The sequence below is a fragment of the Nelumbo lutea genome, chromosome 6, assembly GCF_056320005.1.
Source record: "Nelumbo lutea isolate HS-2025 chromosome 6, American lotus-T2T, whole genome shotgun sequence".
NCBI lineage: Eukaryota > Viridiplantae > Streptophyta > Magnoliopsida > Proteales > Nelumbonaceae > Nelumbo > Nelumbo lutea.
The window spans coordinates 38,863,471-38,889,176 of NC_142689.1; the positions used below are offsets into that span (position 1 = coordinate 38,863,471).

The 25,706-nt window shown below is 37.7% G+C and overlaps 1 protein-coding gene across 2 annotated transcripts in view; it reads right to left on the reverse strand.

Moving 5' to 3' along the window:
• The window catches only part of LOC148848640 (ASI1-immunoprecipitated protein 3-like), a 29,190-nt gene extending 25,562 nt beyond the window's left edge, over positions 1-3,628 (reverse strand). Inside the window, exons 1-3 of one of the 2 annotated variants that reach the window (XM_088951821.1) lie at positions 3,309-3,628; positions 2,528-2,590; positions 465-1,223 (exon numbers count right to left, since the gene is read on the reverse strand). In XM_088951821.1, the coding sequence (XP_088807947.1) occupies positions 465-1,223; positions 2,528-2,590; positions 3,309-3,587 (1,101 nt within the window). In that variant the 5' untranslated portion in view covers positions 3,588-3,628. Of the gene's footprint in view, positions 1-464; positions 1,224-2,527; positions 2,591-3,046; positions 3,109-3,308 lie in introns of those variants that run through there. The other variant, XM_088951822.1, reaches the window with a different exon arrangement.
• Between the last annotated feature and the right edge of the window lie 22,078 nt (positions 3,629-25,706).

The window sequence follows — 25,706 nt, forward strand, 5'->3', positions numbered from 1 at the left end:
GCTTGATAACTTCTCCATTAACAATTTCTGGTTGCAGGTTTCTAGGGCCCCAGGACCCTTAGATTTCAGGGGGGAAATGTAGTTGCATTATATTTTCTTGAGTTTTGTCATAAACAGTTGGGATAGCCCTTGCAATGTAACCCATCTTCATATGTAATTTAAAAAAAAAAAACAAAAGGACAAAGGTTAATATCTGCTCAGGGTCCCACTGATATCACTTGATCAACATCATTACCTGCAGTTCTGAATATATTGACATCTAAACATCATAGTGTTATGTGAAAATTATCAGAAATATCCTTTTTATAAGGTATAATGCGGTTAAAAAAGCAAAAAATTAAAGAAAATTAAAGAAATGTACAAGAACTTCTATTGATAAAATTGATGGTGCATAACTTTACCAGTCCTAAAATTTTATCCAAAAAAAAGCATATCACAATCTTCAGAAAATGTCCCCCACTTACCTTTGCACTCCTTTCTTTTGTTCCATTTACATTTCCTGCATGATTGTTGCCACTTGGATTATGATCCACATGAATTGATCCACCCTTTTCTTTATCTCCTACCTGCACATCATCCTTGGAATCACATACAAATTGAATTCCCTGTAGGGTCTTCTCTAACCATTTGTCACGATAGGAGTCCCCAGTCAGAGCATCAAAATTTGATAATATTATATAAAACTCTGAAGCATCACTTGTACAGCTTCCTGGTGTTTCGGCTTTTAAATTTTGGTCAGGTCTGATGGATGCATCATCTTCCCTTGAAACATCAAGGGGTGACATGTTCTTTCTTCTCAAAGATCTTTTATTCTTCAACTGATCCTCTTGTTCAGTAGGAACATCTTCAGGCTCAATATCAGGAAGTTCTCCTAAACGTTCTCGAGTCTTCTTAACAAGTAGATCAATTTCACCTTGTTTGTTGTCCTCGTAATCTTTATCTGTCAATTTCCAAAGTTTCTTCTCCACAGTATCATAAACCTTTTGGACAATAAAACCAGGATGCTGTGAACGTTGTGGAAGCTGCTTGTTTAAAGGGACAAAGTGTACGACACACTTATGCATTACAGATTCTGCTGGAACCTCATCTCGATGAAAACTATAAAATAGCTCTCTGGTATCACGTGCTTGCCAGCTGCCACCACCTTTTTTCTCTGCCTCTTCAGGACGATAGAACCACTGCCCTGTAACCATCACACTCCCATCATTTGTCTGAGCAATATCCTGCAAGAAAATTTCTATGACTTGAAAAGACTTGTACAACAAACTTCTCAGTACACCAACTCTAACGATAGGAAGACCCAAGAGTATACTAAAATTATAAAAAGGAAATTAAAAAGAAGAGAACAGAAAGCAAAGCATGCATTTATGATTCTACATGCAAGGCTGATCACACATGATTTTGGGAAAAAGATTGATATCAACTATATTCCTATATGTTGAAAAAAAATGTTTAAAAACACGGCCATGAGAATAAGTACTATAACCATTACAAGCACAAGGTGTAAGCCTTGAGGTATGAAGCTTGAGCCTCATCATTTAGGATTTACCATTTTCTAACAAGAATGAAATTAAGGAAGGCATAGAAATGTGCACGGAAAGGAATGAGGAAGAATGGGAAGGAGAGAAGTCATGCAATCTTCATGTTGTGGGAAGAAGAGAGAGTTCAAAACTGAGATGGGATAAAGGAAAATTGGAATGGTTTAGATTTGTAAGATAGTAGAAAAAAAGAGAAAAGAGTGAAAAAGAAGAAGAAATCATACCTTCATAGAATAGATGGATAGAGGATACCTCAAAATAGCTCCATCCAAATTGCTATTCCATAATCAAATTCTGTACTAGCCAACATGGATTTACAGACCGTAGGAAGAGAGATTGACCAGCCTACTTTCCTACTTCAAATACGACTCAAAAGAAAATAAAAACTCTACACTCAATCCCTTCAGCCGCTGATATCCAGCCAATGAAGTAGCCACAGATTTACCAGAATCCCAGTTCACATTGGATAGCTATCTCAATAACATTTCCAGACGGACAAAAATCTACAAATGAAAGAGATATCTACAGTGTGCTATTTGTTGATAGAAGTGGATGGTCACCATCAAAAGTCTTCTTTGATCTGTTATAAAGCCTCAATTTTAACTAACAAGAAAAGTAAGATAGTCACCTGGTGGTAGAAATCATTGTCAAAAGCTATCTGTGATATGATTTCATTGAAAAGGCACTCAGTGCTCAACTGTAGCTTGGACGCTTAAGGTTCAAACTCCTATAAAGATGTCTCCAACTCTCCGTATGATTTTTTTTTTATCAACAAAACATGTGTGACAAGGCTTGAACCCATGACACCCATATGATAAATTTGTCATACAGGTTTTTTTACAAATCTCTTGCTTGCACAGTTTTGTTAACATGAACAGCAATCAGAATTTACCAGATGGATAATTTTAAGGTTCAAAGGACCAGATAAGAAAAACAAATAGAAAATTATAAAATACCCAAACGAATGTAGGAAATCAATAACCATTCACCTTAATGATTGCAACGTAAGGCTTCTGATTTGTATCTTCGGGAGTCAGAAGTACTGGATCGTCCTGCATGACAACCACAGGAAAGAAGTATTAAATTGAGAAGTAGGATAAAACTCACTAAAACCTTTCTCTATTCTTTGACATAGAATCATGGAAGGTTAACCTGTCAAAACTGCATAAATTTTCAGGAGAGTGTGGGCATAACATCAACCTCTAGCATCAAAATACCGAAATATGGGACTCAAAATGCCTAATACCGGATACCATAGAGAATTAAAAGTACTTTTAGTAATGTTTTATCCGTGCCTTCCAGAGAAACGTTGAGCTCAACTACAAATTTAGACAAAGAACAGCCAGATTGATAAAAAAGGGAACTTCGGCTTGAATGAACTTCATGAATTTTCATTATTTCATTTAACCCCACACATTTTGCATAACTGCCCAGCAACATAGAGAGATGAATAAAATAAAAGACCGACTCATCTGATAGAAGTAAGTTTAGAAGGAACTTTCACGCACTTCTAGGAAGCAAAGCAACATCCACATAAGAAATTAAACTCCGTTAACTCGACTTCTCGTCACTGAACCAAGGAAGTGACACATAAAATATCAATAGAAGCTAAGAAAAAGCAAGCACTTCTCGTAAATGCGAGACAATTCTACAAATTAAACAATGCAGAAAGAAAACCTAAGTCGAATAGAAGCTTTGACAAGCAATTCGGCATTAAAAATGAGAAATCGATATGTGAATGGGAGAGAGAGAGAGAGAGAGAAGTCTTACGATTTCAAATCGATTCCCATCGTACTCAAAAGCACTGTAATGGTTTCGCTTATGTCTCCCTTTCCCAGTGACCTTGATTACTTCTCCGATCGGCTTAGCATCCTCCTGCACTGCTTCTTCTTTGCTATCGCTGCTTTCTGACTCTTCTTCTTCGAGCTTGGCTTTCTTCTTCTTTTCACCTGCATTTGAAGAGGACGAGGGAGGCTGGGTGGTTTGAGCTTCTACTCGCTCGTCTTCGTCGTCGCTGGTGGCGACCTGCGCGAACCGTCTCTTCCTCATGGTTACCGTCACGAGAATCGAGAGAGAGAAGAAAACGGGTTTTGCCCGCCAAGGGAGCTGGGCCTTTTATAAAGACAAAAAGCAAGGATCTGAAACTGCCCTCTAGATTTCTCTAAATATCTGATCTGCCATTTCTCTTTTATTTAATTGGTTTTTCTCGAACATGAACACGAAAACGGCGTGTAATTAAGGTGGTATTTGGAACTATTGAATTATTGATTGGCGTTTCTCAGAAAACGGGACGGCATAGGTCGAACATGAACACGAAAACGGCGTGTAATTAAGGCGGTGTTTCGAACTATTGAATTATTGATTGGCGTTTCTCAGAAAACGGAGCGACATAGGTATATTATTTTCACAGAAATCGTATTTTCAGATTTTCTATTGTTACGACTGTTGTTGTTACCATAAAGGTGTTTTTTAATGCCATGTCAACATATTGTTGTTATCAAGTAGAAAAAATGGGAAAACACCAAGAGAGCATTTTCTTATATCACACATTTCCTAATTTCCAGAGTATCATCTAATAAAATGTTTTTTGGAAAAATAGCTAACTTAATAGTGATAGGCATCAATGTTATTTCTTCAAAAAATGCCACAACATTAGTGTCATATCTAAAATAGATTTCTCTAAATATCTGATCTGCCATTTCTCTTTTGTTTAATTGGTTTTTCTCGAACATGAACATGAAAACGACGTGTAATTAAGGCGGTGTTTGGAACTATTGAATTATTGATTGGTGTTTCTCAGAAAACGAAGCGGCATAGGTCGAACATGAACACGAAAATGGCATGTAATTAAGGCAGTGTTTCGAACTATTGAATTATTGATTGGCGTCTCCCAGAAAACGGGGCGGCATAGGTATGTTATTTTCATAGAAATCGTATTTTCAGATTTTCTATTTGTTACGACTGTTGTTACCATAAAGGCGTTTTTTTAAAGCCATGTCAACATAGTGTTGTTATCGATAGGAGAAAAAATGGGAAAACACCAAGAGAGCATTTTCTTATATCACACATTTCCTAATTTCCAAAGTATCATTTAATAAAACGTTTTTTGGAAAAATAGCTAACTTAATAGTGATAGGCATCAATGGTATTTCTTCAAAAAATGCCACAACATTAGTGTCATATCTAAAATCCATTTTTTCGAAAAATGCCTAATATTTGGAATCAATGTCATCTCTTGAGAAGAGTTTTCTCAAAAAAAAAAATAAATAAACAGTGTTGTATAGGCATGTCAACATGTTGTTGCTAAAATGAAAAACAATAAAGAGGGTGTTTTCTCATACCACACCTTTCCTAGTTTTTTAAGGCATGGTTTGGGAAAACATTTTTCAAAAAACGATTAACCAAACATTAGGCATTTTCCAAAAAAAAAAAGGATGTTAAACGTGGCGTCGATGTGGCATGGTTTTTTGGAGAAATGGCATTAATGTCAAAACACCTACTTGGCGGGTGTTTGGAACCAATGTCGTGTCCTAAGAGGTGTTTTCTTAGAAAATAATGTTGCATAGGTATGTTTGTTTTTTTTTTTTAATGTTTTTCAGGGTTTCTATTTGGTACCATTATTGTTGTTGCTACATAGGCATTTTTCAATGCCATGTCAACATATTGTTGTTAGCAACAACAATAAAGCAAAAGAAGAAAAAACAAGAAAACACCATACACACCTTTCTTGATTTTCAATGTGTGGTCTAAGAAAACATTTTTCAAAAACTGACTAACCAAACATCAAGCATTTTTCTGTAAAAAATTAAAAAAAGCATATTTCAGATGTGGCACTGATATGGTGACATTTTGGATGATGTTTCATGTTTGGCATTAGTGTCATTTCCTTAGAAAATGGCTCCACATCAGAAAAAAATGGTGCACCAAGAAATACTCTTTATTTGGTTCCATTTTTTTGAAAAAAAATGGAAGAAAACGACCACGCATTAGAAATTAGTAAGGTGTGATCTAAGAAAGCATTGAATCTCGTGTTTTATCGTTTTCATAGTTGTTGCTAGCAATGGTAACATGATGTGGATCTAATGTGGCATCCAACATAGTAGGCATTTGAATTGATATGGTGCATCGCAATGCACCACATCTATGTGTATATCCCTTTATAAAACAAAACCCTAATGAAACACTTTCCATTCATAAGGTCTTATGCCTTACATTCTCAATTGTCAAATGTCGAACTAGTGTATCATCAATGGTTTGCAAGTTGGGTAAATGGTTCATTGAGAGGCTGATGAAGGTTTGAAGGTGCCAAATGATGCGTAATGACAGATATCATGAATTTGGAGAGTGTCAAGCAATGATGATAATCAATTTGAAATATTTTTTAGTAAAGGGTAAAATGGTCATTTTAGGTTTTAAAATTTGATAGATTGTCATTCAGGAGGCTTTGATGAAGCTTGAATGTGTCAAATAATGTGTGATGATGAATATCTTAAATTTGGATAGTATCGGATGACGAGGATGATACATTTAGAATCTTTTTTAGTGAAGGTTAAAATGGTCATTTTAAGGTCTAGAGTTTGACGGATTAACGATCAGAAGGTTAATGGAGTTTTTGACATGGTTAAAAAGTGTTGGATGATGCATGACAATGGATATCTTGAATTTGGAGAGTATTAGGCGATAAGATAATCCATTTGGAATCTTTTTGGTGAATAGTAAAGGTCATTTTAATGTTTGAAGTTTAACAGATCAATGATTGAGTGGTTGATGGAGGTTTTGCTAGGGCTTGAAAGTGTTAGATGATGCGCGATTATGGATATCTTGAATTTGGAGAGTATCAGGCAACGGGGATGGTTCATTTGGAATCTTTTCAAGTGAAGAGTAAAATGATCATTTAAGGTTTAAAGTTTAACGAATCAACAACTGAAAGGTTAATGGAGGTTTTGATAGGGTTTGGAGGTATCAGATGATGTGTCTCAATGAAAATCTTGAATTTGGAGAATGGTAGGAAATGGGAATGGTCAATTTGGAATCTTTTGAGATAATGAGCAAAATGGATATTTTGATGTCTAAAATTAAGTATATGGTTGATTAAGAGGTTGATGAAGGTTATATTAGGGGTTGGGGGTGTTGAGAGAAATGTCAAGATAGAGATTTAAGATTTTGAGAGTGGCAAACAACGAGAGTAGTCGATTTATAATCCTTTTAGAAGAGGAAAATGAATATTTGTGGGTTTGAAATTGGATGGATAGTTGATTATGAGGTTGATGAAAGTTCTTGTGAGGTTTGAGTGTGTTAGGAGAGGTGTCGTGATCGAGATTTACGATTTTGAGAGTAGCGAGCAATGAAAGTGGTTAATTCAAAATCTTTTTATAAAAAGGGTAAAATGAACATTTTTAGGTCTGAAATTTTCTGGGTGGTCAATCAGGATGTTGATAAAGGTTTTGGTAAGATTTAATGGTCTTGGGCGTTGTGTCGTGATGAAGATATTTGATTTTTTAGAGTAGTGAGTGACGAAAGTGGTTGATTTAGAATCTTTTTAGAAGTACGGTAAAATGGGTATTTTTGGGTCTAAAATTTGATGGATGGGTATTCTAATAGGAATGTGTGATAGCTTTAGAGGTGTATGAATCATGAGAATCTAAGTTGTGGGTATTTCGACTACTGAAGGGGCGTAGATGGAATCTCAGTATAGTGGATGAGTAATTGAGGGGATTTTATGATGAAATTTGGTAAAGTGGCACAGATTTGAATTGCAAGGCTGTTGGAAGGTTTTGATCATGTTAGCGTATGGATCATAAGTTTTAGGCTTGAGAAATTTTGTATTGTTAGATACATCGAAATGGAATCTTTAATGGATGAATGATGAAATCAAAGAACTTAGGGCTGAAATTTGGTATGATTGATTGTTCAAATGTTTTGTTTCATGTGATGGAGTTTGATTAGGGGACAAGTTTGGTGATGTGGTAGAATCATGACCATCGAATGAGAATCTTACAGATCTAACAATGGATTTAAGGGTATTTAGGTTGAAATCTGGTTTCATGGGGTTTTGGCATGTTCCAAGGAGATTGTTGAGGTTTGATCAGGCATCTGGGGTGCAAGAAGTGGGCTAGAGAGGGGACCGAATAAAGATCAAGGTAGGGTGGGTTGGGTTTAGAACGTACACCTAATTTCCTATTATTTCTTGTTATATACAAGTAATGAATAAGTAAAATAACATGAACAAATAACAAAAATTCCAATTATTTGATTAAGACATGTGATAAACACATAAACTATCAATTAGCCTTCACATAAAATTCAATATATTATTAAATTCAAAACCTATTACATAAAGTTCATTTGCTTTCCAATAATATGCGGGTCAGGTTTAGACTAATACCATACCCTACTCATACCTATATGGGTTATAGAATCCCAAAATTCATCATTTAAGAAAAAAGGAAAAAGAAAAAACCTTTTAGGGCAAGTTCCAACTAGCTAAGGTAGAAATTTCCATCCCTAGACGAGGACATATAGGAGAGATGCCATGTTATTGAGTAGTCCTAGTCTATAGGGAGATAAGTACTAGGATAGATAGGTTGTTGGGCCAATTTAAGTTATCGAGAGCTCTTTGGTTCATCTTGGGACATGTGGTGGCATGAACCTGAGTCGCGCAAATTGGCCTCTTTATTTGTCCAATACTTTTGAGACCGAGATGATCAACTTGCATATCAGGTAACGAGAGGTTGGCTTGGTTGAAGAAAGTAGTGATGTTGGATAACAAAGTTGTACCATCATTCCATGGATAGGCAAAAGTTTCCTTGTACAACATGTGAGCTATAACCACCATCTCAGGGGTCATGTTTCTTTTGCATGTACAGTTTGCATTGGTGCTAGTTAGAGTGATCCCTAGATTAATGAATGCATGTCATTGGGCAAAATAAAGTGAAATTTGGACTATTTGTGGCAAACCAATCCAAGCTATTAAGAAGTCTTTATAACAAGGAGTCTTGAGTGATTGGGACTTCATCATTTTCTTTAGGAGTTTGTGGAGAGAGATTGTTTGGAGTTCAACTTAGTGCTCCTTGACATCTAGGAGGTTGGTATGTCCTCGTCTAGTTCTAGTTTGGCAATAGAGCTAGCTATTGACTACAACAACTCATTTGAGGAGACCATCATGGTTGAGGTTAGAGAGATTAAGGTCTATAGCTACCAATTTGGGGATGAATTTTCTTTTGAAGTCAAGGTTGAGGACACCAAGTTTTGAAGACCAGTAGGGGATGAAGATCTCAAGGCTAGTTGCTCTGATGCTAGGGGTGAGGTCAAGGTTGAGGAGTCTGAGGACAATGATCTCAAGGTGGATATACTTGGCATGCTAGAGGACAAGGTGGGGAGTTGTTGAAGGAGGGTGCTTCGCTCATCAAAAGTGTCTTGGGGCAAGAAGACATGGAGAATATCCACAAAAAGTATCATATACTCGAGAAGTTTGAGATGAGAGTGCTAGTGGAGGAGTGGGCCTGCTAGGCCCCCATGGGCTGGCTGTATGTATACAAGGATAGACTTACAGTTGGTTGTGATTCCCGATAAACAAGCAAGTGGATCAAATCCTGGTGGAACATAGCTGGTCTTGAACTCAGTGAGGTTCCTTACACATGCAATTTGCGCAACTTGGGTCTATCAAGGATAAGGGCATTTGGTTATCAAGGGTTCCTTCTTCCAACTACAATTGAAAGGAACAATTTTTCTATGTGAATGGGTTGGAGGCGTGGAGGTGGCACGGGATGATTGACCCCTATTACTAGTTTGAAACACATTGAACTGGTTGGTGAAGAGCTTAAGGTTTTCAAGAATTTGGTCGATGTTGATGTCAACATCAAGGAGTTCTTGTCTGAGGCCAGGCTGGTTAAGGGCTTGTTGATCAATGTTAGGTATAAAAATACCTCGATCTGACCAAATTTGTATTTGTAGTGATGTTTGTTTTTACTTGATGCAAATATGGTTAATCATCATATGCTACTCAAAAAAGTAAGGAAGAGGAAGCATGCCGAGATAGAGCTGAGGTAGGCAATCGTCCCCTAGTGGTCACTAAGGAACACATCAAGATCTTAAATCATAACTAGGGCAATTTGGGGATCTCCGAGATGGCTCTTCGTGCATTGGAAAGGAGGTCATTTGTGCGAGAGTTGTCTGTTCTTGTCACTAAGTGATCTTTTCTTACAGGGTGTCTTTTTTGTGAATGTGGTCTATGACTAACTCACCCTGTTGTCAGCCAAGGTGAAGGTAGATGATGAAAGGTTGAAGGCTAAGGTGAATGTAGGCATAGAAAAGGCTCAAGTGGTAGAAGAGAAAGCCAGGGAGGTCGAGTAAAAGGTTGCCAAGATTGAAGACCAATTGGCTGAGAAAGGGGCACGTGTTGTAATTGCATATATCAAAGGATCATCAAGATGCCCTAAACAAGTATGGGGTGATCTCCTTCATGAACAAGTTCTCAATGTGTGGGGTGAAGGTTGCCAAGCATAACCTTGACCTCGATCTTAGTTATCTAAATTGAGGCCGCCTTGGAGTCTTTCACTATTAAGGAGGTAGTCGTATTGGGGATTGACGACATGCCCTCCAGTTCAATGTGACTCCTCTCTTTCCTATGATTGTGGTGGGCTTGCGTGCTCGTGAAATTTTGTTTTTCTTCTTCTTTTTGTACTTTGTAGGCCTTAGGAGTCCAATGTCATATTTTGAATAGGAACGAAAAAAATTCTTTTGAACTGAGCTCTTGTAAATCCTACATGCCTAGTTATTTCATTAATTTGTTTCTGTAATAACTTAAGTCGCCTATATGAAGCCATTAAACTACGCATGGTCGAATGTTGAGTTAGCCTGACTAGACAAACTTGCCAAAGTGGCCCATTCGGGGTCTTTGTGAGTCAAGTTAGGATCAGGCCAAGATGATCAAACTTTGGTGTGGTAGTGTTGGTTCATTGAGTTTACTTGTGAAAGGTTCATTTAATTCCTTTGCTAAATCTTATAGCCCTTCTAGGTGAGGTCAATTTATACTGGTGATTAGGTTTTTGCCTATTGGTGCAACTAGTGTGTTGGTAGAGTCCAACTTGGTGGCTTAATTGCTCGAATGTCATTCCCTACTAAGCCTAGCTTAGTTAGGTCTTTAGGTGAACCACATTTGGTGGTGGTTTGGTCGTTGTGACAACTTGGTTGGTACAATCAGGGGTGACCGTCCAATTGCTTTAAGTGACATGTGTCAGTTTATACTAGTAGTTGAGCGACTTTGGTAATGTACAGTGTTTCATTTGCCAGCTTTGGTGCTCGACTGTCATTCCCTATCATGGGCCGGGTTTAGCGCTAATGATAAGTGCTTTAACCTAGGCCTGGGCCCGACCCAGCCTGCACCCCGGGCCTAGCTTGCAAGCCCAAACCTGGCTCTACATGGAACCGGGCCAAGCTTATGAGCTTTTCAAACCTATGACATCCAATAATAAAAATTAATTACTTAAAATTTTAATTTTAAATAAATATAATATAATATATGCAAAAAAATAGGGCACAAGCCAAAGGTAAAATTCAGCTTAGATAAGCTTTGGGCCTACGCACTAAAAAAACGGCATGGGCCTAATGTAATTCTTAGAGTGGGTTTAGCTTGGCTTACCTATACTTTTATAGATGAGGGCAAGGCCTCCATTCCCATTCTTGAGCAATGTGGGACTTGGAACAACACTAAACAATGAGTACTACCATTGAGTGTTTTTCTAAGTCCCACATTGCTTAGGTAATGAGAATGAAGGCCTTGCCTAGGAGGAGAATTTACATACTTGAATTGTCTTAAGTGTTCATACATGTATTGACATTTGTCGACTAATTAATGTTTATTTATATGGTAAAACTTAAAATTTTTATATTTTATATAAATTAATAAACAATTAGTATAAAATAAAATATAGTTCATATTAATACTAGGGCTGAAAGTTGGGTTGGGTTAGGTCGGGTTTAGGCCAAACCTAGCCCAACACTAAGTTCTAAACCCTAACCCAACTTGATCAACCCAACCCTAACCCTAACCCAACCCAACCGAAGTCAATTTCGGGTTGGGTTGGGCTCAGGTTGGGCCCAACCCAACCTTCTTCCCATCTCTTAAAACATCATAAAATTCCTCGAATTTAGATCTTAGCTCAACTTTCACTACATATATTAATCCTATATTTCATTAGTATTTGTTTGTTGATGTTTTTGTTCTTTTGGTACAAAATTCAGAAAAACAAGTGTTACAAATTACTATAGTTTATTATGAGTTAAGGGGTCAACCCCAACCCAACCCAAAGTTAAGTTGAGTTCATGAATTTCAACCCTAATCCTAACCCGAACATCAACCCGACTAACCCAACCCAACTTTTTCGGGTTGGGTTAGGTTTGGGGTCAGGCCAACCCGACCCAAGTTGCAGCCTTAATTAATACATTGTTATAATGTTCTGAAAATATATATTATTTTATATTCTGGGTTAGGCGAGGCTTGAATTGTTAGGCCCAAGATGGCCCAAAACTTTTCACGATTGATGCGGGTCCGGGTTGGATTGAGCTTGCACACAAAGACCTGGTCCCAGGCCTAGATATTTTTAGGTTGGGCTAGGCTAGGCCAAGAATGATCACCCCTAGAGGTCATTAGTTTAGGAGTCTTTCTTTGTCATCCTAGACTTTTAAATGATGGACTTAGTTACCTGAGGCCCAAGGATTATAGTTATTCTGGGACAGTCATTTTACTCGGCTACCATTATAGATGGACTAAGTGGTTGGGTAGTTAGGGTACTTGTACAACTTATTTTGATGGGTCAGGTGATGTATTTTCTTAGCTTGGCTACAAAAGTGATAGTGTCAACTTGTCAAATGCTTACAATATTGTCTTGCTGCTAAGGTGTTCCTTGGTTACAAGACAACAACAGCACAGTAAGGTTGTCAATTCAACTCTAAAGGTTCTTTCTTGTGTCCTGGGTCAAACCTCTTGAGAAATCTGTTGAGGATATGGTGGAGGTTTGTTTTTAGGTCAGCTCCGTGCGAGAATGGAGACCTGCTAAGAGAGGAGTTGATTCTAGGAGCCTCCTTGGCTACTTTCTCTTTCGAGCCATTCAAACCCTTTAACACAAACAAAAGTATTTTGAATCCTAACATAAACTATGTTATTGTTTTGATCAATGGAAAACCCAAGACCTTTGATTAGTTGGGATAAACACTATCATAACATCAACTTAGTTATAACATGTAAGCAATTAAAACAAAAAATTGAGATTAAAATATTTTCACTCTAATCATTTTAAGAAAAACATATACATCTCATAAATGAATCATTGTTTCTCCAAGATTTTTTTGATATTCTCAAGCATATAGGGATCTAAAAACTAAAAAATAGGAAAGAAAGCATTGTTCCTAACACAACAACATTTAGGACAATTTTGCATAAAAAAGGGGGTCGTAATTTCTAAAACACCAAGAAAAAGATTGCCTTCAAATATGTTTGCCCTTCAAGAATATCAGAGTGAACAGAGATAAAAGGGAAGGACTCTACTTGGTTTGTCTCCCTGTTTCCTCCTCAACAAGTTAGGGGCTTGGGTTGGATCCAATCTGAATCAAAACTTGTGAGGCCCATATGCGCAACCCAGGGTAGGGCCACCATGTGTTTCAAAATGAACCCGAGAGCTCTTGATGACCCAAATTGGCTCAATCACATATCCTACCTTGTATTCATATCCCTAGAGGATTAGGACTCCTCAGGTACACGATATCTCTCCTATACAACCTCCTTAGATAAAAGGTATGCAATGCACTACACTCTAGCTCCTTGCTCCCCTTATTTCCTTATTGACTAGTCTTCTCAGCTTGGTTCGATAACCCCTTGCTCACTAACTAAAGCATCAAAGAGCTTGGGAATATATCTTATGACTCTCCCCTTTTGCCAATCTATGAGCAGCTCTATCCAATCGCTCACCTTGATTCATCCTTTTTTCCCCAGATTCTGACTATAACAGATTGGCATCATCTGTGGTAACCAACACCAATGGAGACTTTCCAGAACTAGTTCGTCGATTGTGGAAGAGAAAATCAGGGAGACAAACCAAGTAGAGTCATTCCCTTTTATCTTTGTTCACTCTAATATTCTTCAAGGACAAACATATTTGATGAGATCTATTTCTTTGTGTTTTAGAAATTACAACCCCTTTTTTATGCAAAATTGTCCTAAACATTGTTGTGTTAGGAACAATTATTTCTTTCATTTTTTTTAGTTTTTAGATCCCTATATGCTTGAGAATATTAGAAAAATCTTGGAGAAAGAATGATTCATTTGAGAGATGTATACATTTTTCTTAAAATGATTAGAGCGAAAATATTTTAATCTCAACTTTTTTTGCTTTAATTACTTAGATGCTATAACTAAGTTGATGTTACGATAATATTTGTCCCAATTGATCAAAGGTCTTGAATTTGCCATTGATCATAACGATAACATTGTTTATGTTAGGATTCAAAATACTTTTGTTTGTGTTAAAGGGTTTGAATGGCTCAAAAGAGAAAGTAGTTGAGTAAGGAGACTCTCAAAAAACTTAATCTTTACATTTTTTTTGATATTATTTGGAATCATTCTATGATGATTTCTTGGGCTGAAAGTGCGATGGAGATCGAATTCTTTATTGATGGCAAGTTTAATCCACACCTTGTGATATTGATTTTTTAGTTTATAATTATTATTATTTTTATTTTGTAGAAAAGTTGTATTAAGGTTTTTCCTGATATAAGCATTAGAAATTAGGGTTTTCCAAATTTGTTTACATTGGAGAACATACTGGAGATCACAGAGAGTGATGGAGAAAGAGATTGATGGTTTCTTGTAATTTGTTTGGATTAGATTTGGACCATCACTCTATCAGCCCTAGTTGTTTCATTCTGTTGTATTGTTGATTATTTGTTTTTTCGACTGTGAATCATATATGAGAATTTTTTGATCATAATCTCTGTGAATTGATGCATCTTTGGGGACTATTAACAACTCCTTAGATCTTTGATTAAGTGATCAATTTTGGACTTAGGCTAGGTGTTTGATGGGTTATTCCATGGACCAATTCGGCTCAAACTTGTGAAACCTATCTAGTTTTAGATTAAAGGAAGATAAGCCCATTTCAACATGGACAACTATATGGGTCAAACTGCTTTTTACAATTGGGATCTTATACCAAGATAAGTTTTATTGGATAAATTGGCCCAATAATAGGCTGAAATGTGTTAAACTCAATGGATCTGGGATTTTACAAGATTTAAGTTAGTTCTTAATCAACTATGTGTGATGTGCTATGTGAATGTGATTCGTACATGAGCCATAAGTATTAGCCCATTCAAAGACTTGATGTGGCTCTTTATGCCAATCATGGAAGAATGCACTTCATTGTCATGATAACCATGGATTATTGAATGATTCCCCGCTTAATAGTCTATTCTCTTGTTTCCTTTCCAAGAGGGAACCCACAAGAACCCTAGCCCATTTAGGGCCCATTTGTATTTCACTTTATGAGAGTCAGTGGGAGCCAATATGGTAAGACCTAAAATTGTGTAGGGACTGATATAATTGTTCCCTCATAATTGACATTGGTGCTATTAGACAGTGTATGCCCTTAGCTCCAATTAGTTGATGTACATTTTGACATTCATTGCAAATGAATAAAGTACATAATTAATTCATGTTATCTATGGTGTATTTATGTGTAATAACCTTAAACTAGACACTTATGAGACTCATGTTAGTTTAGAATCTTCATAGCTGTTAGATAGACTTGGGGAGGTTTATCCTACCAAGGCTGACACTAATGTGTTGCCAAGTCGGTTGGGGTGGTTTGTCTCAGCTATTAGGGTGAGACCTAAAGCACATGTAATGTAGGTTTGATTGAAACCTTGAACCAAACCATTATCCAGTTATGCCCTGGAACTTGGAGACAGAGAGGCAAAACTGAAAAGTTACACCTAACCCCTAGACTCGATTGTGGTACTGCACTAGGTGCTGGATTGGGCTATCTTTGATATGCCAATCAATGAGATCCTTAGTGGGGGTCAAAACTTGGGTATGTTGGGGTAGTATGAGAATTCACCTGAGTGGGTGATCATAGTGACAAAATCAATCTCTTTGTCGGACAAAGTAAGTGATTGGGGAACACACTCTCTCTAATGGAAACCTAAACTGCTAGTAGTTGATTTTAAACTTGTTGAGATTTGTTTTGCAAAATAAATTTATATAGAGATATACATATATATTATGGTTTCACAAAATGTTTGCAAAAGATTTTAATTCCTGAGATCCATGTGAGCGGAGAGTGCAACACTGTACCTTGCAGCCGAGGGAGAGATCCTCTCTTGTCGGGCAGTGTTTGATCATTATGGACTGAGAGGTTAAGAGTAAGATCATTTTGGGTTTTTACCTGATGGGCTAATCTCACTTAAGTCTATAGTCTTTGGGCCTTCATAAGGTGGCTGGACCCAGGGATCATTTAGTGAAAATCTTGGGCCTGTTAAGAGCCCATACTGATGGGCTCAAGGGTTAACTATTTACAATAGTGAATTCGGCTAGGCCTTGTAACAGAGGCTAGACTGAACCCATATGACTTTTGTGGAGATCAAGGTTAAGGTGCCACACCATACAAAGAGAGCCAAGCTAGCCAGCAAATTAAAAGAGAAGTGGGCCTGATATCTTAATGGGCCTAAAGCCTAATTCAAATTGGGTTAATTAGTTAATTAAAAGAGGGTGGATTTGAGATTAGATCTGCTTCTAGATCAACAAGAGGATAAGATATGTCTTATCCACTTAAGAGTTCAGATCCAAATAAAGATTTGGATCAAAGATCCCTTTCCCGATAGGATTAGGAAGCTGATCTAGAGAAGTTATAAATAAAGGGAGAAATCCTTCTATTAAACACTTTTAGAAATCCCAGATATTGTCTTGGTTCTTGCCACCCTACCCAGTTCGATCTCCATTCTTGGACTGATCAAGAAAGATTCTTGATTCTAATTCTTGCTTGAAGAATCAGATATGAAGTTGTGCTCACTTCCCTTGCGTGATCCTTGTTGAAGGATTGCCATTTTATTGAAGAATTGCTTTGCTGATCCTGCCTCACCCTAAGCTGTGTCATCTTCAGTGGAGGTGGGATTTGGTGACCTCTTTGGGCGTGAACACCTACGTTGGGAACTACTTGCATGGATTCCGTATCAGGTATATCCCTCATTTAATTTTGGTTTCAGATTTGGTCCGATTTGTTTCAAGAACGAACATTGAAAAATGCAATTTTTCTAAATCAAGGAATATGATTATTGGAAGGGAGAAAGGAATTTTTGAAATTTTTCCTAGCCACCCTGCATGGTTCGGCCATCCATATGATGGATCTCCCTTCCCTTCAGGTGCTAGATGAAAGGGAATATCATAAGATGACATCTTTAAAGGTCTTCCTTTATTAGCATCAAAGCATACTAAATTGGTGGGTTGAGATGCACCATAAAATTGGGTTATCTGCTTCATGGTTTTTAAAAATGAACCGATGACCAAAATGGTTAGGGGTCCGATTACCAATTCGAATGGTCCGACCATTCGACCCGAACAACCAGCCTGTTTTGGCAAAAAATAAAAAAATTTAAAAATTTGAAAAATAGTCAAAACCATTCGAATGGTTAACCAAGTGGTTCTGCGGTTTGCTGACCAAAATCAACGGTTTGGAGAAAAAAGTGGTTTTGGGGGAAAACGGAATCGGTTAGGTGACCGGTTCTCGATTTTTCAGTTCGACCGTCCGGTCCGGTTCAGTTTTGAAAAGCATGATCTGTTTTACTAAGGAAATAAGTCAAATTTCTTCTTTGGATGATAGGAGCATCATAGATTTGTGGGATGGGCATATCTTGAATGGAAGACTCCTTTATAGTACCTTAGGGCTTTTGATATAATGGGTCAACACTTACCAATTAGAAAGATTTAATATAAAATGGGTATGAACCTTGTCTAGTAAAAGCAAAAGGGGAAGCTCATGATACATGGGTGGATTCATGATCCTTCATAGAAAGTGATGGGGTTATGCAACTGAAATAGTTGGACCCATGCACCTATATGATTTTCCAAATTTTCAGAGACATGAATAATGTCTCCTAAGATAGAGGGAAATCTTAGAGATGAACAAATGGAAATGAAATATAGAAAAAATCCATTTTATGGTACATAATATGAAATAATAATTAGGTTGTGAACTAATTACTCATTCCATTAATAAAAAATGACGCACGGACCCTTCGCTAAACTATTAGATGATAACAAACTTAAGGGACCCAACTGCATAGACTGGATCCGTAACCTTAACCTAGTGTTCACATTTGAAAAATTACACAAAATTGCCAATGAAAAGGTACCAAAATGTCCTAGCGAAAGAGCTTCTGAGGCAAGAAAGAAGGAATATCAGGATTGGGAAGAAAATAACTCTTTTGACCATTATTACATTATCACCTCCCTAGACAACTATATCCAGAGACAGTTTAATAAAATAACATTTTGTAAAGAAATTCTAGATAGCTTGAAGGCCATGTATGAGGAGCAGAATTGCTCTTTAAGACAAAAGGTCCTCAAATTGTTGATGATCACTAGGATGTCTGAGAACTAACTAGTTCATAAATGAATTAGAGGATCTTGACTACAAGTTAGATGATGATATGGAAACCGATGCCATATTGAACTCTTTGCCCACATCCTTCAGTTAGTTTGTCTTCAACTACAACATGAATAAGATAAAAGCAAACTAGCTAAAGCTTGACAATATGTTGCAAATGGTTGATGAATTAATAAAAAAGGATAAGCCAGTAGCCATGCTTATTGAAGGAGACAAATTTGGCAAGAAGAAACGTAAGGGCAAGAAGAGGCCTCAGAAGAAGTGTGGCAAACCAAAGAAGTAGAAAAGAGAAATCATCATATGAGTGTCACTTTTGCAAAACGACCATACATTGGAAGAGGAATTGTCCTCAATTTTTGGAATCCTTCAAGAAAAAGAAAGAATGTATTTTCGAAACTCAAGTCATAGAGACCAACATATTGGTCACTTCTGCCTCCTGGTGTAATGACTATTAAAAGTAGTCAACTAGCAAGATAGATGTATTAATTAATTGTAACACCCAAGGCATGCATGGTCAAGACTATGAGAAGTAGTTGACTACCCTAGATATATGTGTCAATTAACTGCAATAGATGAGGCATACAAAATGGCTAGTTTAATAAGTTATGCTAATTACCTAGTACAAATGTGTTGATCACTTAAATTGATTGAGTTCACAAGCTTAATAGCTGATTGATAAGGAGCAACTAGTCGACTAGGAGAGAAAAATATTCATTCTTTTGTGTTGTAGTCAACTATTAGATATCGTTTACCATGAAGAAATTTGACCATATTAAGGCTCCAACAACTACTATTAATTTTAGAAAGCCTCCTAACATGTTGGGGGAAATTTGAACATTTCCAAAAAAAAAGGTAAAATCCCTCCAATGAGTAGAAAATGGTTACTTACTCACAAATCCTCTATAAATAGAGGAGTTTATCTTGATTTAAAAAACAAGAAGGAAAGAGCCAAGTTTAAATTAAAGCTTGTGAAAAATAACATATGCATATCTAGTACATATTGTATATATTGTTTTTTAGAGATAAAAAACTAGAGATAAAGTCTTTTAGAGGAGATCCCTAAGCTTCATTAGTGTTAGAGGTTTTGTTGAAAGGCCTTTGAGTTATTTCTCACCCATGTGTTGGGATCTTCCTCCCTGAGTTAAGCCCATAGAATGCATTCTTGCTAATCGTTACATCAAGTAACCATTCTTGCAAATGGTTATTTAATTCCACACTTGATGTCTCTATTTTCTTCTTCATGGTAGCATTCTTCTTTCTTAGAAAGTAACCAGTTCATCAAATAACTGCTCACTTTGCATTTCAAATTATTGGAAAATTTCACATGAATTTATCAACATTTTAGATCAATCGATGAAGTCATTTGGTACAAGTGCACACTTAAATTCAAACTGTTAGTACTCTTAATGATATTTTTTATTATCAAAAACATAAGGATAACATGGGTGCAATGGCAAAGTCCTTGATCAAAATAGTGGGAACCATAGGTACAATGTAGATAGATCAGGGCACATATGGGCTAGATGGGCATAGTTGTGAGAAAATCCAAGAACGGGGGATTCGAGCTTAGCCGAACCAAATATCTGGCTATTTAAGCTCAGCTTGCTCATAAACTATTAGGCTCGAGCTTGAGCTCATGCTCGATTCGAATTAGAGACTCAAGCTTGAGCTTGGCTCGAGACAAAAGCTCAGAAGTTTGAGATCGCCTTGACTTGAGCTCAACTACCTTTGATTACAGGTCTTCCTTAGTTGCTAAAGTACCGCGCTAAGGTCTCCCTAGCAGCTAAGGTGCTGAGCCGAGGTGTCCCTTAGCTGTTGAAGTGCTGAGCTGAGGTATTGAGCCGAGGTGCCAAGCTGAGGTGTCCCTTAGCTGCTGAAGTGCTGAGCTGAGGTTCCCCTAGCAGTTGAGGTCTCCCTCAGTTGCCAAGGTGCTGAGCTGAGGTCACTCTTAGTGGCTGAGGTGCCGAGTTGAGGTGACATAGGCTTGCGAGCTTCACGAGTCGAGCTTTATTATCGAGTTTGGCTCGAAGATCATTTAGACCGAGCAGAGCGAAGCTCGAATAGCTCGTGTGCAGCTCAGCTCGTGGCCACCCCTATCCATGAATAAGAATTGGACCAACATGTGAGGTTAGGATTGGGAGGATTTTAGCGAGGAGTTAGATCATTTTTATTGGGAATCTTTGTGAAGAGAATCTTGCAAGAAGGCTTGATACAAAGTGGGTCTCGTTGCGCCTTAATATGAGGGTTGTTTGCCCACCGGAAGCTACTTGAACCTGGAAAAAAGAATTTGGAGTTTGCGAAAACTTTAGTCAAAGGTTCTATTAGAGTATTAGAGATATGCTATCTCCCCATGTATTTCAGTTAGGATAAAAGTCCATCCTTAGGATAACAATTATCCTTAGAACTTTATGATAATTGTTTTCCTAATGAGATGTACTCTTAGGATAGTCATTTCCTAAGAGATGAACACTACTGTTTGTTATCTTTGTAGGACTCTACCTAAGATATAGTTTCCATCTTTTTAAACCTCTTGTTATTATAAATACAGATCAAGGTTGATGGCCTCTTCATTGCACCCGATTATTCTTAAAGCTGTCTTGTTTTTAATTTGGTATCAGAGCCTTTTTCGATTCCATGGCTTCTAACGGTTTCAACTCTGAGTCTCAGCACTCAACAGGTGCGTTTGCCTCCAGCAACACAACAGGTTCAAATTCAACCCAGCATAGTGGGGTACACTATCTTCCCATCAAGCTTAGCAATGACAATTACCCGCTCTAGAAGGCACAGTTGCTGCCGATCATCTACATAAATAAATTGATGGGGTACGCAGATGGATCAATTGCTGCACCACCACAATATGTACCGGATCCGATCGATGGTAATCAGATGGTTCTCATTTCAGCACATTCAAAATGGTTTGCGGAAGATCAACTAGTTTTTTTCTTGGATTATTGCATCACTCATGGAGAACGTGTTCGCTCAAGTTGTAGGACATCGATCATCCCATGATGTTTGGAATGTTAGATAGTATATGCCCTTAGCTCCAATCAGATTGATGCACATATCCATTTATTGTAAATGAACAAAAGTACATAATTTATTCATGTTATATCTGGTGTGTTTTTGTGTAATTATCCTTAAACTAGACACTTATGAGACTCGTGTTAGTTTAGAATGTTTATAGCCATTGGATAGACTTAAGGAGGTTTATCCTGCTAAGGCTGACATTAATGTACTGCCAAGTCGATTGGGGTAGCTTGTCTCAGCTACTAGGGTTAGACCCGAAGCACATGTATTGTGTGTTTATTTGAAACACTGAACTTGGAGCATTTTCCAGTTATGCCCTAGACTTTGGAGACGAGTGGGCAAAACTTAAAAGTTACACCTAACCCCTAAACTTGATTATTGTATTGCACTATGTGTTGGATTGGGCTGTCTTTGATATGCCAATCAATAAGATCCTTAGCGGGGGTCAAAACCTGGGTATGTTGAGGCAGTATGAGAATTTACTCGAGTGGGTGATCATAGTGACAAGATCAGCCTCTTTGTCAGACAAAATGAATGATCGGAGACAACACTCTCTCTGATTGAAACCTAAACTGCCAACATTTGATTTCAAACTTGTTTGAGATTTGTTTTGCAATATATATATATATATTGATTTATGAAAATGGCTTGCAAAAGTTTTTAATTCTTGGGATCCATCCGAGCAGAGAGTGCAACATTGTACCTTGCAGCCGAGGGAGAGATTGTGTAAGACCATTTAGGGCTGAGAAGTTAAGTGCTTGACCATTAAGGGCTGAGAAGTTAAGTGTAAACCATTTAGGGCTTTTATACTTAATGGGCTAATCTCACTTAAGACCATTGTCCTTGGGCCTTCGTAAGAGGGCTGGACTCAGGGACCATTTCGTGTAAATGATGGGCCTATTAAGAGCACATACTAATGGACTCAGGGTTTTACTGTGCTTAGTAGTGAATTCAACCAGGCTTTGTTATAGAAGATAGGATGAACCCATATGGATTTTGTGAGGTCAATGTTAGGGTCCTACGCCATACAAAGAGAGCCAAATTAGCCAACAATTGATCAGGGACGTGAGCCATTTACTTAATGGGTCTAGGGCCCAAAGATTAATTGGATTACCCATCATGGGTGAATTTGGGTATGGATTAACAGATAAGGATGAGAGGATAAGTTTTATCTACTTAAAGAGTCCAGATCCAAATAAAGATTTGGGTTAGGAAACTCCTAATTAGATTAGAAGATCAACTCTTTAAGATCTATATAAATAGAGGAGGGTGAACTGCTCCAAGTTTACACACAACTCTCAATTCTCTCTCTCCTTCTGCTCTTGACGCCCTAACCCTAATTCAACCTTCATTCTTGGACTAATAGAGATCAATTCAGATTCCGTTTTTTGCAAGAAAAATCAGATTAAATTCATGCCCACCATCGCTTGTTTGATCCTTGCTGAAGGATTGCAGTTCTTGCTGAAGGACTACATTGTTGAACCTGTTTCATCTCAAGCTGCGCCATTTTTAATGGAGGCGGGTTTTGGTGCCCTCTTTGGGCGTGAACACCTATGTTGGGAGATACACGTGTGGATTCCATCTCAGGTATTGCTCTTCATTCTTTTGGTTTCAAATCTGGTCCGGTTTGTTTCAGGAACTACCCTTGAAAAATGCAATTTTTCTAAAACTGGGAATTCGATTCCCGGAAGGGAGAAAAGAAATTTTTGAAAATTTTCCCAGCCACCTTGCATGGTTTGGCCATCCATATGATGGATCTCCCTTCCCTTAATGGAATTCCTTCGCTAAGTCTTTTGCCAATTATTCACGCTCTAGGTTGCTTTAGTACAGGAGACAACTTCAGAGTCTCAAGAAATGAGGTATGCTTATTTCTGAATATGTTTGGAAAGCAAAATCCATAGCTAATAGCCTTGCAGCTGTTGTAGAACCCATTAAGATGAGTGACTTGATTCTTTATATACCAGTTGGATTAGGAACAAAATATGAATCTGTTGTGACTACTATTACTAATAGGTCTGATATAGAGGACCTTGATATTGATGATGTTTTAGGCATTCTTCTTGGCCATGAGGGCTGGCTAGAGTAGAATGCTACTCCAGTTGATACCACACCCCTACAACTAATTTTACTAATTTCAAAAACAAGAGTTAGAACAACAATCAATACACTACTCTCGGGAACACCCACGGGAGAGGCAGGGGGCACGGTTCTTCATACAACCACACAAATAATGGTGGTAGAGGACATGGTAGTCAAATTGTTTGTCAACTGTGCAACAAATTGGGACATGGAGTTGTAAAATGTCGCCGGCATTATGATCTAAATTACAAAAACAAAGAACCAGAACAAGCTGCCTACAACAACAACACTACTCCCACTCAGTCTTCATTCGATCCAACTTGGTATCTAGATAGTGGTGCCACGCATCACATGACACCTGACATCGATAATCTCCAAGTTTGATCTGAATATGGAGGAACTAATCAAGTCAAAATTAGGAAGAGTTCAGGTTTGGCAATCAAAAATATTGGTTCTTCAACTATTAGCACTGCTACTCATAGTTTGCTTTAAATAATATATTTCATGTGCTAGAATTATCTAAAAATTTGTTATCTGTTAACAAATTTGCTTGTGACAACAAATTATTTTTTGAATTTCATGGTGATTATTTTCTTGTGAAGGATAATATGGGGAACATCCTGTTACGAAGAACTAGTAGAGACGGTCTATATCAGTTTTCGGGAAAGTTGACTAGTTTGAATCAGTCTTCTGCATTAGTTGGGGAGTGTGTTTTCGTTAACGATTGGCACAAGTGACTTGGGCATCCAGCCATGCGGATTGTGAGGCTAGTTGTCACTCCGTTCAGATTACCATATGAAGGTCAGTTGAATTTCAGTCCTAATTTAGTTTGTTAGTTGTGTCAAGTAAGTAAGAGTCATAGGTTATCTCTTCCCCTTTCTTCTACAGTTGTTTCTAGTCCATTAGATTTGGTGTTTTCGGGTGTATGGGGACCAGCCCCAATGCAAGGTTTTGTTACTATGTAATTTTCATTGATGCTTATAGTAAATTTTCTTGGTTGTTTCCGTTGCAATGACAGTCATATGTCTTTGATGTATTTTTGTCTTTTAAACATCATGTTGAAAATTTATTTAGTACAAAAATCAAGGCTTTGCAATTTGATTGGGGTGGAGAATATCGGAAGCTCTCTTCTTTCTTGGACTCCATCAGCATTACTCACTGGCTTGCTTATCCTTACTCACATGAACAGAACGGTTGTGTTGAACGGAAACACCGTCATGTCATCGAAGCAACCTTGTCTCTATTGGCTTCCTCATCTCTCCTCTTTTCTTTTTAGGCAGATATCGCTCTTACAACTGTTTACTTAATTAATTAGCTTTCTACTAGCACTCTCTGGCACAAATCCCCATATGAAGTTCTGTTTGGTTCTCCTCCAGATTATTCTTTTCTCAAAATTTTTGGGTGTGCTTACTACCCTCTACTTAGACCCTACAATTGACACAAGTTTGGCTAGCGCTCTCAACAATGCATCTTCCTTGGCTACAATGACAAACACAAAGGTTATTGCTATCTACATCCTAGAACTGGGAGAGAATACGTTTCTCGACATGCTATCTTTGATGAGCATCATTTTTTGGGGTTCTTTGCAGCTGCTCCATCAGATCCTGTGCATCCAACTAGTGTTTATTTGTAGCTTCCCATCGTGTCTTCAACTGCTTCTCCTGTGTCGTCGGTCCCCACTTCTCTACTGTTGGTTTGGCACCCTCTGACAACCCTAACCATTCATCAGCCTCTTCACCGAGTATACCTTCCCCTAAGGTTGGACCACACGAAACCAATCTTGTGCAGGACATTCTTGATGTAATAGTTCCAGTCACACCTCGGCATTCTTACCAACATACTATGATTACTTGATCTATGGACGGTTTCCTTCCTCCCCATTCTCATCTTACGACTAGGTATCCCTTACCACAATCATTATTAGCTCAATCACAAGATGATACTACAGAACTATCTAGCTTTTCCCCAACAGTAAAATCTATTCATTGGTGTGATGCTATGGCTAAGGAGTTCAATGCTCTTGTTACTAATGGTATTTGGAGCATTGTCCCCTATTCTTCTCACATGAATGTGCTAGGAAGCAAATGGGTATATAAGGTAAAGTGAAAGGCAGATGATACTATTGATAGGTACAAGGTATGCTTGGTGGCATAAGGTTTCACTCAAATTCATGGGGTCGACTTCACTGCTACTTTTAGCTTGGTTGTGAAACCCGTCACCATCTGTACTATCCTCTCTTAGTCTTTCATCAGTGGTGTATTCATTAGATTGATTTTGACAATGCTTTTCTTAACGGGGAACTTCGTGAGGATATATATGTGAAACAACCTAAGGGTTTTGAAGATCCCACTAAACCATCCCATGTTTTCAAGTTGCACAAAGCCCTATATGGGCTTCGCCAAGCACC